Raw genomic sequence first — 17521 nt, forward strand, 5'->3', positions numbered from 1 at the left:
GGCTCCGGTGTTTGAATCTACCGTCCAAGCCAAGTGGAAAGTTTCTCTTCCACTCCCAAACATCGCTAAGGGGGTACAGAAAATTGCCATAAGGTATGTATACATTCAAATCAAGCCGATAGAAACTCTCCTCGAGCCAGCGAACGTCTTAACAGAGAATACCCCTTCGCGGCCTCCTCCAGCAATTCAAGCCTGCAAAGGGACTGACTGCGCTCGCTGTGGCTAGGCAACCATCCGAGCCCGCCCCGCCGTCTTAGCCCCGCCTCTCAAGACGCTTCCACTACCCCGCGCCTCGAACCTCCTCCTCTCATTGGCCAGCTACAGGCCAGGGGTGGGCGGGGGAAATGCGTCAGAAAGTGGGCTCACTTCCGGCCTGGGAGCGCGCGCGGTTGATTCGTCCTCCCTCAGCCGCGGGTGCTCGCAGCTCGGAAATGGCGGGTAAGTTCCCGGGAAAAGTTTACCAAGGGGAGAGGGCGGGCAGGTTTGGGAAAGAACACCGAGACGGAGGTGACAGTACCCGCCGGGAACTTTCGAGCTCTTGCCTGGGTTTTAGAAGGCCTGTTTGAACCTGGGAGCGCGGAACTGTCAGCCCAGCTCCTTTTCCGCCGAGATTCGTGCCCCCGCCCCCAACTGCTCGAGGTTCTGCACCTTCTGAGGGGAACTCGGCCCCTGAGAGGGACCAAGAGCCCAGGAAAAAGCGTGGTGATTTGATCTTGTAAGGTGCCAGGTGTCTGGACGCCTGTTTCTCTTCTCGTTCCCTTCGCCCACTGCTGCCTCAGCCTCTAGTCTGAGCCTCTTCCCGCCAGCTGATTTTAATGCTCAGACCCTCCTCTTCCAGGTCTTCCGCCACCCTGCACTTCAACTTCTGAGCTAGCGCAATGCTGCCTTACCCTGCGCCAAGGCTCTCATTTGAGTCTTGTTTGACTTGATGGTAGTCTCCTTAATCTCTCACACTTCAGTAGTCCTAGGATTTATGTAGATTTCCTTTGAGAAAGAGGATGAAGCATTCTTCCTTCATCTAAACTTCTCTTTTAGGGGATGTCTAATATAATTCTGTGTTTATTCCATTCAGCTTTCTTTATTGAATCTCTTAAATTTACAGCGTTTAATAACTAATAATTGCCATTATTTTGTACGTGTATTAAGATTGTTTTGGTGTGGTATATGTTTGTTTTTTTTTTTTCCCCGGTTACATATCTTTTGAAGTGATGGACAGTTTCTTCTGATTTTTCCCAGTGCCTTCCTAGTAGTCTCAGTAGACTTTTATAGATGTGCTGGATAGACAGGGTATAGCATGAGCTCTACAGATGTTTAACGAAGACCTCTTCTACCAGATAGAGATTGTAGGATTTTGGGGTCCATTGGTACTGTCTTAAGAGGGGGGACGCATGTATTGCACGGGGTGAACTGTAAGAATTCCACCTAAATTCGAATCTCAGTCCCACCATTTAGTAGTCAGGTGACCTTTAAGCAACCAAACGTCTTTCTAAGCCTAAGCTTTTGAATATGAAAGGGGGCTGATAAAGTATCTGCTTGTCTTGTAGAATTGTGAGGATTAAACTAATGTATGATTTGTTGCTTAGATTATACATAAATGCCTTGAGATGTGTTCTGTTATCTCATTTTTATAGATGAAGTTTGAGGTAGGTTCTATTATACTCTTTTTATCCATTTGTTCAGAGAAGCCAAGTAATGTGCTCTAGGTCATAGATGCAGTAAGCAAATGATGAAGCCTGGATTTGAATCCAGCAATTCTGACTCCAAACCGTTAATCTGTACTGCTTCAAGTGTTCCACATTTGCTGTGTACCTGTGTTGTAACCACTTACTGAAGTTTATGGCATGTCATTGTACCCTGTTTTTCATTTCTGCTCATGACTTTTTTACCTGAGTTTTCCCTAATTTTTATGATTATTTTGTCAGGAGATTTATTGCCATCTTTGCTTGAAAGTTTCTCATGATAATGGTTTCTTCCACTGTTAATTATCATATACATTGATGGATAGCCACCTTGTAGTAAAACCACTTGATTATTCCAATAGCCTATGTCTTTGTGCACTTGGTTAAAAAAGAAAATTTTCTTTCCTAATCATGTCCTCGTTCCTTGTCTTTTATACTAGAAATAGCAGTGTTTACTGGTTTCTTGTGTATCCTTCCTGAGATAATCTTTCTATGCATTATTAGTTGTTGGTTTTGAAATAGTTGATCTGAAAGTACTTTGGGTAGAATTTTTCCAGTATTATGAATAAAATGCTATCTTGTAATTATTGAAGGACATTCTCACCTCGATTCTTAGTGGAGCAGTAGCATCCTTTTTATATTTCTTTTTAAAAGGCTACTTAGGTATAAATCCTAGCAGGTAGTTTATATTAACTATTTAGAAATGTCAGTAGTCTGTTATGTTATCAAGTTTACTCATTTATGTAAAGCCAGTCTGGTTCACAAGCCTCTATCTCAAAAGTGATGTTTATTCTGTTTTATAATGAGACAGTCATATACTCTACATTTATGTAGGAGTATTTGGAAATCTGTGGTCTGTTAGCATAGTTAAAGACTTACCTTTATTCCACTTCTAGTAAGAACCCTTTTTTTTTTTTTTTTTTTTAGGTTTGATTAATTAAATCACTTCCAACTAGTCTTTTTAAAATCCTGTTTCTTAGGATTTGGTGCTATGGAGAAGTTTTTGGTTGAATACAAGAGTGCAGTTGAGAAGAAACTGGCTGAGTACAAATGTAACACCAACACAGCAATTGAACTGAAATTAGGTATGTATGCCTTTCCTAAGTAGCATTAGACACATGAAGGGGAATTTTGTGTAAGAGCAGTTGTTTATGACATTTGTATGGCTTATTTTTTTGTTTATTGCAATTTATGTTTAGTTTTCTATACTAATTGAGCACATCTAGATTTTATGAAGTCTTGATTTATGTCATGGAGTGGGTAGGTGTTTGACACATGGCAGAGTTTACATGTCAAAAGTTCAGTGTCGCAAAATAATGACAAGTAGAAATGGTTTTAACCTCTTAAAAACATTTACCTTTACCTTTTTGCTTATAAAAATAATAGAAAATAAGTGTTGGTGAGAATGTGGAAACACACTCATATATTCCTGGTGGGAGCATAAAATGATGCAATTACTTTGGGAAACAGTTTTGCAATTACTTTGGGAAGCAGTTTGGCAGGATCTTAAAGAGTAAACATATATTTGCTATATGACTTAACAGTTCAACTCCTAGACATCTACCCAAGAGAATTTAAAACGTTTGTCCATCCAAAAACTTGTACGTGAATGTTCACAGGAATATTATTCACAATAGCCAAAGGATATAACCTAGATACCAGTCAGCTGGTAAATGGTTAAAGAAAGTGTGGTATATCCATGTGATGGGATACTATTTGACATTAAGAAGGAGTGAAGGGTCGATACATGCTACAACATAGGTGAACCTCAAAAACATTCTAAAGTGAAAGAAACCAGACATCCTGTATGATTCCATTTGTATGAGTGTTCAGAAAAAGCATATGCACAGAAACAGAAAGTTAGTGGTCACCTGGGTCTGAGGGTGGCAACAGAGAATGACTGCAAATTAGATTTCTTTTGGGTAATGGCAGTATTTTAAAATTAGATTGTGGTAGCAGTACACAAGTCTAAATGTACTAAAAATCTTAAAATTATACTCTTAAAACAATTGAGTTTATGGAATGTAAATTTATAACTAAATAAGGCTGTTTAAAAAATAATTATGTGCTAATGAGTTCTGGTCTCATCACTTTCCATTCCTTAGATTTTTCATCTTTAAAATGGAATCAATATTATTTGTAGTGAATCAATTATGAGGTTAAATACAAGTAAAGTGCTTGAAAAACTTGATTTAGTCACAGTAAATGTTAGCTATAATTAAACAGTACAAACATAACAAATACAGAGAAGGTGATAAAGAAGATACTTGTGTCCTGACACCTCATTAAAAGGATAATACTGATCAAAGTTTTTATTTTTTCTTGTACATACATTATTTCTTTAAAACCAGGATCCTTTTGTAAGGCTGTTTTGTTATTTAGCTTAACAATAACTTGAGTATCATTGTTTATAACTATATATAGATGTACTTCATTCTTTTAAATTATGTAATTCAGTATGACTGTATCATAACTTTTTAAAACTTACTCTATATTGTGAGATTTGCTTCTCCTTTTTTACTATTAAAAGTGATTCTCTAGTAAATACCCTTGTGTACATTTGTACCCACTGGTGTGAGTGATCTGTAGAATGTGTGGCTAGAAGTTAAAATGCTGGATCAGAGTTTTTCATTTTCAACACTGTTAACATTTTGGGTTAGGTAGGTAATTGTTAGGAAATGGCAGCCCATCCCAGGTGACACTAGTGGTAAAGAACCCATTTGCCAGTGCAGGAGACATTAGAGACACGGGTTCTATCCCTGGGTCTGGAAGATCCCCTAGAGGAGGAAGTGGCAGCCCACTCCAGTATTCTTGCCTGGAGAATCCCATGGACAGAGGAGCCTTGTGGGCTGCAGTCCAAAGAGTTGGACATGACTGAAGCGACGTAACAGCAGCCAATATTTTTGCCTGGGAAATCCCATGGACGGGGCTACAGTCCATGAAGTCACAAAAGAGTCGGAACAACTTAGCAACTAAACAACAAAAGGATTCTTTGTTATTTTGTACTTTGTAGTATGTTTAGCAGCACTCTTGGTCTGATAACTAGATGCCAGTAACATTCTCCAGTTGTGACAACCAGAAATGTCTTCCAACACTGCCATACCTCCTAAGGATGGTGTGTAAAATTGTCTCTGTTTAAGAACTACTGTGCTAGATCAAAGGGTTACAAACATATTCTACTTTAGTAGCTGTTGTTAAATTGCCTTCTAGAAAGAGTATGTGTGCTTATACTGCTACAGTCTCACATTTGAGATAGTCCTTTTACCTCTACCCTGATCAGTGTTGCGTATTATCATTTTTGAAAAAACCAAAAACACCTTGCCTCTGTGATGTGTGAAAGGTAGCTTCTTATTTCTGCTTGCAATTGTTGTGAGAAATGCATAACTTAAAATTTACTGGTTTTTGAAGTGTACAGTTCTATGGTATTTAGTATACTCTCATTGTTGTGCAACTAGTCTCCAGAACTTTCTCATTTTGTAAAATTGAAACTGTATTCATTAAAGAAAGAACTCCTTATTTTCCCCCCTCTCACTGGCCCTTTGCTAATACCTTTCTACTGTTTTAAAATTTGACTGCTTTAGATACCTCATATAAATGCAGGCATACAGTATTTGTTGTCTTGTGACTGGCTTATCTCTTTTAGCATAGTATCCTCAAGATTCATCCATGTTGTAGCACTTGGCAGAAATTCCTTCCTTTTAAGACAGGATAATATTACATTACATATATATGTATATATATTATAGATAATATAAACATTATAATATTGTTATATTTAATATTATATATTACATGTAATGATTATAAAATTATAGTATTTATGTTTACATTATATATAATATATACATTACATTATATATTTATAGACATATATATACATACCACATTTTATTTATCCATTCATCTGTTGATAGATACTTAAGTTGCTTCCTTCTCTTGGCTATTTGAATAATGCTGCTGTGAATAGGGATGTGCAACTGTCTCTTTGAGATCAGTTTCAAGTTCTTTTGGATATGTATCCAGAAGTGGGATTGCTGGATCATATAGTAATTATATTTTTAATTCTTTGGGGAACCTCCATAATTTCCATAATGATTATTACGACTCCATTTTACATACCCACCAACAGTGCACAAAAGTTGCAGTTTCTCCACATCCTTACTAACTTACTGTTTAGTGAGATTTTTCTTTTTCACTGTGTTTTTGACTGTTTTGATTTGATAATTAAAATTGATTTTTAATTCTAAGAGAAGTATATCCTTTATATTTAAAAGAACCAACCCTCCTTTTGTCATATTTTGCAAATACTTTGACACCTGTTTTGACTTTTGTTATGTAGAAGTTAAAACTTTTTATCTAGGGAAATTTCTTTTTCTTTTGTGAGTTTTCATTGTGTCTTATAAAAAGGGCCTTCCTTCTCTAAGATTATGAAAATGTTTATATATTGTTTATTTTAATAGTTTTTAAATTTTTTTCTTTTTTAATTGAACCTTTGAATCTTTACCTTGATAAGGCATAGAGTAGGAATCCAGTTTTATACTTTTCCAGATGGTTTAGGCAATTATCTGCCTGCCAGTTTGTTGTCTCTTAAACAATTACAATTTCTTTTTTTAATCACACTAAAGTATCATATATATTCTTGGGTGTACTTTGAGGCCTTTTGTTCCCCTTGAGCCATTAGTGTACTGTTACAATAAATACGATTAGTATACGGTGTGACTAGATCCCACTCATTTACTCTTTCAGTTTCTGTAATGTTTTTTCTTCTAATGAACATTTTACTAAGTTCCAAAGAGATGTTTTGTTAATTTTTTTAAATTGAGATCCTACTAAAATTTAAGTTTAATATGGGGAAAAGTAGTGTCCTTACATTATTGAGTCTTCCTTACTAATAGCAAGCATATCTTTCTATTTATTAAGGCCTGTTTTTTTGTCTAACTGTAGAGTTTTAAAGTTTATGTATAGATGATAAACATTTCTTATTGTTTATTCCTAGGGATTTCATCTATTTTACTGCTATTATGAAGTGGCATCTTCTCTTCTGTTGTATTTATCTTTATTGTGTGTAGGAGAATGATGGAAAGTAATTTTTAATATATATATATTTTACCACATCAAGATCCCGTTTACATATATTCTACACATATTTGACATAACTAAAGTTGACTGGGTTATTTGGGCAATCTAATTCCTACCATCAGTAGCAATAATTTGCTTCCCTCAAACCAGCCTTTCTTTCTGTCTCCCTCTTTTCCCTTCCCCCGTTCTTTGGAGAAACGTTTATCAGAACATACTGATAGACACGTGGGATAACTTTAACTCTTGACTGCATACCAATAATTCCACTAAGTTTATCCCAAGATTCTTCTCCATTAATAAGCTATTTTCACTCTGTGTGTGAGAGATTGACAGGCGTACTTTTCCCACAGGGATCCAGTGCTCTGGGGGTGGGTTACTATAGAAAAAAGTGAATCTTTTTTTATTATACCAGACAAACTCTATACCTGTTAAGCGGTAAATCTGCATTCACCTTTCCCTCCAGCTCCTGGTAACCTCTAATCTACTTTCTGTCTGTATGAATTACCCATTTTAGATATTTTGTTTAAGTGGAATATTTATCCTTTTCTGTCTGGCTTATTTCACTTAGCATATTTTCACCTTATTTACTCATCAGATGTTTCATGTTGTACCATGTGTCAGAGCTCCACTCCTGTTAATGGCTGAGTAATATTCCACTCGATGCCACACTTTGTTTTATTTAGTCATCTGCTGATGAACACTTAGGTTGTTTCCACTTTTTGGTAATTGTGAATAATGCTGCTGTGAGCATCAAGATAGAATTGTGTTATCCTTGTTTTCAGTTCTTTTGACTGTATAGCTAGGAAGAGAATGCTGGGTCATATAATAAATCTTTGTTTATCTTTTTGAGTAACTGCCAAATTATTTTCCACAGTGGATACACCATTTTACATTCCCACCAGCAATGTATAAGAGTTCCACTTTTACTACATTCTTGTCAGCACTTAATTAATTTTATATATAGCCAATCCTAGAATATGTGAAATGATATCTTATTGCAGTTTTTATTTGCATTTCCCTAATGACTGATATTGAGGATCTTTTCATGTGCTTATTGTCACTGTGTATCTTTTTTGTAGAACTATCTGTTCAAATCTTTTGCCTAATTTTTAATTGAAGTGTTTTTAATATATTTGTTATTTTTTTAATGTATTTTAAAACAGATAATCTTACTGGATTCTTCTACTGTTTTTGGAGAGTGGTTTCAGCTGATTTTCTTAGTTTTTTATTCACTTCCTTTTTTTATAAATATGCCTCTTATTTTGTTCTCTTTCCAATTTGCATTTTCTAGCACTTTCAGAACACTGTTAAAAAATGATAGTGGTCATTCCTTTCACTTAAATTAATGAAGATGATTATAGTAATTCTCCAATAAATCTCAAATCCTGGCTTGTACATTGAAAAGTGTTTTTCAATTTTCAAAATTTTTTATTCAGATATACACATTAGAGTATATTGAGGGCCATTTCAGTTTACATGGAAATAATTTTGATAATGTCTTATATACAATGTAATACATAAATATTAAATTATTTTTTTATTTTTAGATATTGAATCATCCTTTTATTTCAGTACCACAGTGTATTTTGTTTCTATGAAGACTATTTTATGTTATCTTTAAATATTCTTACATTATTGTTTGTAGGTGAGCTTGGTCTGTTTTTCTCCTGAGGTGAAAGTCAATTTTTGTAGTCTTTGTGCACATTTCTCATGGCCTTCCCACTTTACCATTCCCACTCTGAATAGTTTTTAAAGTATTAGATAGATATAGTTGTTCCTTAAAAGAATTCACCTTAATGACTATGAAGAGATTGTTCTTTTATGCCATTTAATGCTTTCTTTGCCTGAATACAACTTAGATTGCATTTTCAGGTTTTGTGCTTTATGATACATTTAAAAAATTTATTTATTTAGGTTGCTCTGGCTCTTCATTGCTGCATGTGGGCTTTCTTTAGTTGTGGCAAGTGAGGGCTACTCCCTAGCTGCAGTGCGTGGGCTTCTCTTTGAGGTGGCTTCTCTTGTTGCAGAGCACAGACAGACCCTAGGGCAGGTTTCAGTATTTGCAGGACGAGGATTCAGTAGTTGCAGCACACCTGCTTAGTTGCCCCTTGGCATGTGGAATCTTCATGGACCAGGGATTGAACCTATGTCCCCTGCATTTGCAGGCAGATTCTTAACCACTGGACCACCAGAGAAGTCCTGCAGTGACAAGCAAAAGGAAAAAAAGCTAGCAACAACATAAACATCATCATCATCTTGCAGTCATAAAGAATGATGTGATGATATGAGCTTCATCAAACTCAGATTATTCTTGTTCTCAGAATGTTTCCTATAGCACTTTGTTTTTGTTTCCTTTGTACTAGCTTTGTTCATCTCAGTGTGCCTCTCTTTGGTTTTATTCTCTTTTACTCTTTGCACTGTGTACAAACATAACAGAAAAATAAAAACTAAATTAGATGCCTGTGTCATACCTAGGTTACTAATTCTTAGACTCAGTAGGGTTTTGATGCTGAAGCACTCAAAAGTAACATTCTGATTTTTATTGTTGTCACATGAGAATCCAGTGTAAATCATATAATGGAAAAGTGACATTTTTAAGTAAAAAAAAATTTGTTGGCTGTATCCTGGTTATAATGAGATTCTCAAAGTGGAAATACCTATCACCTTTAATATCTCTATATTTTTTATTCTTTTAAACAGTTCGTTTTCCTGAAGATCTTGAGAATGACATTAGAACTTTCTTTCCTGAGTATACCCATCAACTCTTTGGGGATGAGTAAGTAACTTAGTAAGATATTTGTCAAATTAGTAGGGAAAACACGTTTTTTTTTTTTTTTTTAATTTAGAAATCAATTTATTTTCTTTCCTATTATTTTTCATGTTTCTTTTAAAATATATTAGAATGGCATGTTTTATATTGAGACACCAATCTACTGTATAATACCTATCATTTAGTGCTATACTGTAGGTACAGTATGATATTTAATTTGCATAATCTTAGCAGTGGTATCATCATGTGTAACATTAACATTGGCGGGGTTGGATAGTTGCCTAGGAACATATGAATGACTGAAATTCAGATTCAGTCAAACTGTAGAGCCCATATTCATAACTACTTGTTTTGCACGATTTTGCTATACTGCTTCTAGAAAACACTCCCCCAACACTAGAAAGCTCAAGTTTTTTTCTATGAGAAATAAATAAACAATTAAGAGAAATTTATTTTCAGAAGCAAGTTTGAAGATATGTCCTGGGATGTTCAGCATAATTTTTTAAATTTCTAATGCCTTCATTACATTATTAGAGTAGTCCATTACCTTTTGATTTTGAAGAAAATATCAACTTTGCAGTAAGTTTCAAGAATAATATTCTGTACATCCTTTACATACATCAGTTATTAACATTTAGCTATATTAGCTTTAATCATTCTCATACACGTATATTGTAGATTATTGTTGAGCCATTTGAGAGTTGGTTGCAGATATATCTTCTCTTACTCCTAAACTCTTTAGTATGTATTTTCTAAAAACAAGGACAGTATTGTGGTAAAATTATCCAAACTCAGGAAATCTAACATTGATATATTTTCTAAAATATAATCCACATTTCAAACTTTGCCAATTGATTCCCAGTAATTCTTTTGTGTATATTCAATAAAGTCAGTAATTCCTCATCCTTGATCCAGTCTAGAATCATGTATTGCTTTTAGTTGTTACCTTTCTTTAGTCCCTTTCGACTGGAACAGTTCCACAGACTTTATTTTCCATGTCATTATTTTTGTAGAGAATAGGGCTAGTTTTGTAAACCTTCATTTTGGACTAGTTTGATTGTTTATTCATGATTAAATTCAGATAATGCATATATTTATAGTACCACAGCAGAAGTTGAATCTGCCCTTCTCAATGTGTCATGTCAGAATGTCCATGATGTCAGTTTGTCCCATTGTTGGTTACCTTGGGTCATTAAGTTTGGAGGTATCTGCAAGGTTTCACCACTGTAGGGTTTTTTCTTTGTTATTTATATGTAACCTGTGAGGAGATACTCTTGAGAGTGAAAATACCCTGTTTCCCATCAAACTTTCATTCAATAGTTTTAAATCTGTTAATGATTGTTAGTATTTTACTATGGTTGTAAAAGGGCGATTTTCTAACGCTACCACATTTCAGCAGTTATTAGTTTGCATTCCGCTGTAAAAGAGAGTGTGTCTTCTTCCCCTTACATATTTTTGTTTATATCAGAATAGACTCAGGATTTTTTAACTTAATGAGTTATTGTCTGTTACTGTTTTTAATATTGATGCTCAGATTATCCCAGATTCAACAAGTGGCTCTTTCAAACTGGCTTTTGAGTCCTTTTGATATATCATCATCATTTTGAGGACACTTTACTTTGTGATAATCAAGTGTTGCACATTCACCCTGTACTTTACTAGTTCTGCAGAATGAATTGGCCATATCCTCAAGGAACCATGGATTTTTTTCTTAGTAGGAAAGGGTGTTTAGACATAGTTGACATTTAAAATATTCTTCTGTATTGCCCTTTTCCCTATGCATTATTTCAGCATTTTTGACATAATTTTTTTAATATATTTTTAAATTGACAAATGTCTCTTCCTGGAAGAAATTTTGAAGAATTTCTTGTGAATATATCAGATTAGGTATTTTATGTGCTTTTAAGTATTAATAACTGAATTTTATAATTGATTCATGCCAAAATTTGAGCCTCTTATATTTTAAACAGGTTTTATTACAGCATAAAAATAAGAATGCTTTCTTTTGGATCTCTGTCTTTAAAGAGTGTTTTGTAGTACTGCTTCTTTGTGGCATTTTGCACACTCACTTTGCACATCATTAAAAGTGGTGTGCACACCCCTCTAAGGTAGATGGAAGAGAGTCACATAATCATGGTAACTGTATCTTGGGAACCATTACATTGATCTTAATCCTAGTATCATTGCCACTCTTTCCTATTACACATAATTTTCAGAGTCCTGGAATGGACACTTCCTATATTTTGTTTTGGTAACCTAGACAGAAATCTGGAAATGACACTGCTTCTTTCTAGCATTCTTTCAGAATTCATCTTAAAAAAAAAAAAAAACCCTTTATCATACAATAATCTTTTTAAAGTGTATAATTCTGTGGGTTTTAGCATATTGAAAGTTGAATAATCATCACCACAACCAATTTTGGAACCTTTTCGTCATTTCCACCAAAATTCCCATTGTGACCAGTTAGCAGTGGCTCCCTCTTTCCCATACCCTCCCTAGCCCAGGATAGTCACTAATCTACTTTCTGTCTTCATTGATTTACCTATTCTGGACTTTTTTGTGGGGGCTACACCATGTACTTGGTGTAATAGTTGTTCCCAACACAGGGATTGAACCTGGGTCATGGCAGTGAAGGTACCGAGTCTTAACCACTGGACTACCAGGGAACTTGCCTGGCTACTTTAGAATTATCTTTTTAGAAGACTTTTTTTTTTTTTTTTTAAGGAAATAGAAAGGCATAGATGGATAGCAGGGAGCAAGGTTGGGAAAATAGCAGCAGCTCCCCGTGTGCTTTCTGAGTTCCTAAGTGGGGTGTAGTCAGGTGCTACCACTTAGCACTTTCAGCAGCTCTGGATGTTTGTGTTGGACATGCAAGTGATAAGTTGGGAGATTTGGGCTATAAGTTGGGAGAACTACAAGTTGGGCTCTATAGCTCCATCTTAACTGCTTGCCTAACCAGGAATCAGTTTAACATTACTTGTCTCTGATATGAAATACCTCATAATAGTAGCAAGAGTAAAAGCAGCAACAGTAGCTGTAGTACACTTGTACAGTGTACCAGTGAATGTTATGAGCAATTTATATGTATTGACTTATTTATATAACCCATATAACATCCCTAAGGTAGGTGTTATTATTTTGTTACTTTATAAACTAGGACAGACAGCTGAGGCACAGTTTCATTACAGTATGGTTTGTTGTTGTTTTTAGTAAGTATAGTTTAAAATTTTGAAACCACGCATGAAGTTAAACCTGTTTCTGTGTAGAGTTAATACTTTGTAATGACTGTTCATTTTCGGGTCTTAGATTACTGCTTTTTTTCCCCTTTCAGTGAAACTGCTTTTGGTTACAAGGGTCTGAAGATCTTGTTATATTATATTGCTGGTAGCCTATCAACAATGTTCCGTGTTGAATATGCATCTAAAGTTGATGAGAACTTTGACTGTGTAGAGGTAAGAACAGAAATAAATTTATTTTTAACTGTTTCCTAATTGAGTTTAAAACAGATTATAAAATGTTAAAGATTTGAGGGAGGAGAGAATCTGTTATATTACAGCTCTAAAACCACATATTTAACATTTAATTATGGAGATGATTATCTGCCTGTCATTCCAGTTAAACCTGTGATTGTGATCCTTAGCCTTTTCTGTAAAAATCTCACTTTTTTGATCAGAGTTTTATTTCATTTACCAACTTTAGGTTTTTTAAATTAGTTTCTGTTGTTTTAAGCATATATTCATGTGAAAAGGAAAACTTGTAAGAAATGAACTTGGTTATTGAGCTAAGGAGCTTTATGAACAAAGTATTGAAGCTGTGGCCTGCTTTCTTGCCACTTAAAGTATAAGAAGAAAGAGAGAAATTGAGAGAACTGTTAAGTAAAAAAGATCTAGGACTTGATTTGGGAAATTCTCAGCCTGTTGTGAAGACACTAAATTTAGAAAATTCCTTGGTGGGGAAGTGTGCTCTGGGGAGAAAGCCAATAGTAATCTTGGCTAAATAATCTTGTTTTGCTGAATAGACAGGTGTGACTCATTGATCTCCTCAGTAATCTCAACAAAGCCAGAAATAGGGATTGAATTCTGTGATATAAATTCAGGGAGCACCTGTGGAGGACCATCTTGTCCATTGGCATGAACTTTCATGGCATACGTACATGACCCAGAAAGTTTTCCAGAGTGTCATATCAGCAGAAATATAGCCAGTTTGGACTGACAGAATACGGGAAGGCTAATGGACTTCTAAAATCCAATAGGCAAGAAACAGGTTGATAACACTATTCATCTGCAAACATGTGCTACCTTTCAAGAAAAAGGATGAATGATTTTGAAGGAGGAGCTTCGGGCTCAGAGGGTAGTGTCATAGACCACAGTATTCCTAAGTCTGATGAAATTTGAGCCTTCCCGGGTGGCTAAGCAGTAAAGAGTCCGCCTGCCAATGCAGGAGATGTGGGTTTGATCCCTGGGTTAGGAATATCCTCTGGAGAAGGGAATGGCAACCCACTCCAGTATTCTTGCCTGGGAAATGCCATGGACAGAAGAGCCTGGCAGACTACAGTCAATGGGGTCGCAAAGAATCGGACATGACTTAGAGACTGTACAACAACAATGGAATTTGACCTACTGGATTTTGAAATCATTTGGTGACTTATTTCTTCCTACCATTTTCTCCCTTTTGGAATGGCAAAGTCTATAACTTTTATCCAATGCTTGTCCTGCCTTTGTTCTTTGGAAGTAATAACTTATTTTCTAGTTTGACGGGTGGGAAGGAATTGTGCCCCATGATACGTCATACCCATAGTCTCACGTGTACCTTATTGAATAACATAGATGATGAGATTTTAGACTTGAGTTGATCTTGGAATGGTTGAAACTTTGGGAGATGTTGGGAAGGGGGTGTCTTTGGCATGTTTGGATAGACGTGAATCTTTAAGGAACCTTCAAAAAATTGTATATTTTAGACTTGTTCTGTTCTTAGACATTCCTATTTAAAGATATTGAAGCAAACGTTTTCAAAATTTTAACTAAGTTTTAATTCCTGATGTAAGTCTTTTCCCAGCCTCATGCTCCACTCTTTTATTGTTAAAACCGTCTCTCATTACAGGGATTGGTTGATTTGCCCCCTTTTTATTATTTGTTTGTTTTTTTGTTTTATTTTATTGTAAGGGACTTGTCCAAAGTCACACAACTAGTAAATAATCTGTATTGCACATGGGAAAGAATCACTTATCATAGTATGCATAATATATAGTAATATTCTCCTCAAAGATGTTAGAACTGTTTATGACCTGTTCTAAATGGGCCTGGGCTTTTGTGCTTGTTAGGTTTTATTTCTGTTTTTCACAGTGTATATTTTATTTATTTGCCTGCTCCCATACTTTTATGCTATTAGCTCTCAGTTTATTGCTAGTGTGAGAGTCTTCCCTCTTGCAAACAGTCCCCTTATCGGTAAAAATTCCGTATTAGTAAGCTTAAAGGAATGGAAACGTGAATGATATATAGCATAAAAGAAATCTGAAATAGTCTCTTATGTCCATTATTCAACTTCAGTGTCAGAAATATTTTGAGCACTAACTTTTTTTGGTTCTCATTTGCCACCCCTATTTGAGATGACTCAGCTTGTTAGATAAATATATATAACTTTCACTTAATATTTTTTTTTTAGTGGTTTGTGTCCCTTAGATATTATTGAAAATTTGCAGCTATAAGAATGACTCATTGACTAATACTGTAGTTGTGGTGATTTGATACTTGAAAAGATTTAATCTTAGATAAACTAGCATTTAACACAGAATTTACTAAAATGGAGCTTTTTATAATCAAATATTTGTTAAATTTTCAAGCCCAGATACTCTTAAAAATACATTAAAAATTGTATTTTTTTTCCTTTGTGTTGTACATAATTCAGTGTTGTTTGAGGAGTTTACTGGTGTTTTGTGTTTCTTTTCTTTTTAAGTTCTAGCTGGTAGTGCTGAATTGATTTCTTCTGAAGGAAATATTAATTAGTTATTGATAAATCTTTCAAATATTTTGTGCAGTGAAAATAGCTGTGTATTTGCATTGACTTCTAATTGTTCCATTCTTGAAAACGAGGTTTCTCCATTTAGAAGTACTGTGCTAGGAGTAAGGAATCAGTCTTTTATAATGTCTTTTTGTAGGATTATTTATTTGCTTCATTGTCAGAGATCATTTATTTAAATTACATGTTCAAGCAGAGACCTCTTTTTCCCCTTGTAAAAAAAGAATGGGTAGCAGATGTGGGGGGAACAGGCGTGGCTCTTTCCCATTCGCAGTGAGAATGTTCATTTCACAGGGGTATAATGGCAAACAAAGCAAAGTCACTGTTCTTATGACACATTCTTGCCAAGGGGAGCAGTCAACAAATAGATATTAAATAAACAAATTAATATGTATGAAGAAACGTTTTGCTGGTTTCTGAATGAAGAATAGCCAGTCATGTGGTTATCTGAAGGGATCAGCCTATGCAGAGGCCCTGAAATGAGAACATTCTTGGCATTTTTGTTGTCCAGAAAGATCACTGTTGTTAAATTGTGGTAATGAGAGAAGGAGGGTAGGAGATAGTAAAGAGTAGTTGAAGCCCTTGGAAGTTTTAAGTAGGTGGGGGTTATCTGATAGTGTTTATATTGAAAGATGATTCTGCCTGCTATGCAGAGAACCCACTGTAGAGGGCAAGAGTGAGAGAAGAGAGACCAGAACATTACAGTGTTATGGGCAACACTGCATTTACCTGCTTGAGGATATTTCTTTGGTGGTTGTTCAATCGCTGTGTCTGACTCTTTGTGACCCCCATGGAATGCAGCACACCAGGCTCCTCTGTCCTTCACTGTCTCCAGGAGTTTGCTCAGATTCATGTCCATTGAGTCGGTGATGCTATCTAACCATCTCATCCTCTGCTGCCCCCTTCCTCTTTTGCCTTCAGTCTTTCCCAGCATCAGTGTTCTTTCCAGTGAGTCACCTCCTCAGAGGTAGGGTCAGCAGCACCTGTTACTGAGTTAATTGTGATTGTTCAGGGAAAGAGCAATGAGGAGGATGCCATTGCTTCAGTGGTGGTGGTACTATTCCTGAGATAGGGACGATTGGAGAAGTAGATTTAAGTGGAAAAAACCCAAGATTTCTGTTATTAGATGTATAAGGTTTGAGACTATAATATGTCATAATTGAGTTTATGGATACGGTGCTTTGTAGTATTATTTTTGCATGTGAAAAATATACCCTTTTAGATGGTCAGAAACCAGAGCACATCTGCTTAGAAGTTATTTGCGTATTAAAATTTTGCCATATTAATCTTTCATCATCCATTCTTTTTCTTTTGCAAACTCTCTGGCGACACCTAAATTTTTTTAGTAACAAGTAAGATGTCTATAGAACATCTCCATAGCTATCATCTTTAAAGATAATGTAATTATTTTTAATTTTGCAATATAATAAACTTGATTATTCAGACACTGATGGTTTGTTCATCTTATGGTATTGCTTTTATCAGTACCTCCAGCCCTCTCTTAAGGTAATTTCATTGCTTTTTAGTAGAAGAATGTATAATAAAGATTGTTCAGTCTTGCTGATTGCTGACATTTTAGGGAAGGGTTTGTTGGAGAAAGTTGAAATACATAGATAAAGTTTGTATTATCTGTGAGTTTCAGTCATCTGTTTTATCCTTGTCTTTCTTTAATTTGGATTCAATTTGAGAGTAGATGAGAGCAAATTTCTTTAATCTTCTGGATTCCTTAGGGCTTTTTTAATAGAAAAATCCTGTGTATGTATAAAAATTTAATCTTGAGAAAGTGAAAAAAATACTTTTGTAGACTAATAATATTTCCTAATGTATTCTACTGCATTCCTTTTTTGATAATGGTGACAATATTCTTAATGAGAAATTCTGTCATAAAATATCATAAAAAGCTTTAAAATTACGTGTTTAGATCTTTATCTTGGAACATCGTTGTGAGTTTGGTGGTGGTGGTTGAGTTGCTAAGTCA

The 17521-nt window shown here is 35.2% G+C and overlaps 1 protein-coding gene across 3 annotated transcripts in view; it reads left to right on the top strand.

Annotated features, from left to right (window-relative positions):
* The first annotated feature begins 364 nt into the window (after positions 1–364).
* Positions 365–17521, top strand: part of HAT1 (histone acetyltransferase 1) — a 39794-nt gene continuing 22637 nt past the window's right edge. Inside the window, exons 1-4 of one of the 3 annotated variants that reach the window (XM_086358217.1) lie at positions 365–715; positions 2660–2764; positions 9459–9534; positions 12860–12980. In XM_086358217.1, coding sequence (XP_086214343.1) covers positions 2671–2764; positions 9459–9534; positions 12860–12980 — 291 coding nt within the window. In that variant the 5' untranslated portion in view covers positions 365–715; positions 2660–2670. Of the gene's footprint in view, positions 716–2606; positions 2765–9458; positions 9535–12859; positions 12981–17521 lie in introns of all 3 variants that reach the window. The other 2 variants (XM_086358208.1, XM_086358227.1) reach the window with 2 other exon arrangements.

Source organism: Bos grunniens, chromosome 2, assembly GCF_055505025.1.
Source record: "Bos grunniens cultivar Pamir isolate PY7600 chromosome 2, Bosgru_T2T1.0, whole genome shotgun sequence".
NCBI classification, from domain to species: domain Eukaryota; kingdom Metazoa; phylum Chordata; class Mammalia; order Artiodactyla; family Bovidae; genus Bos; species Bos grunniens.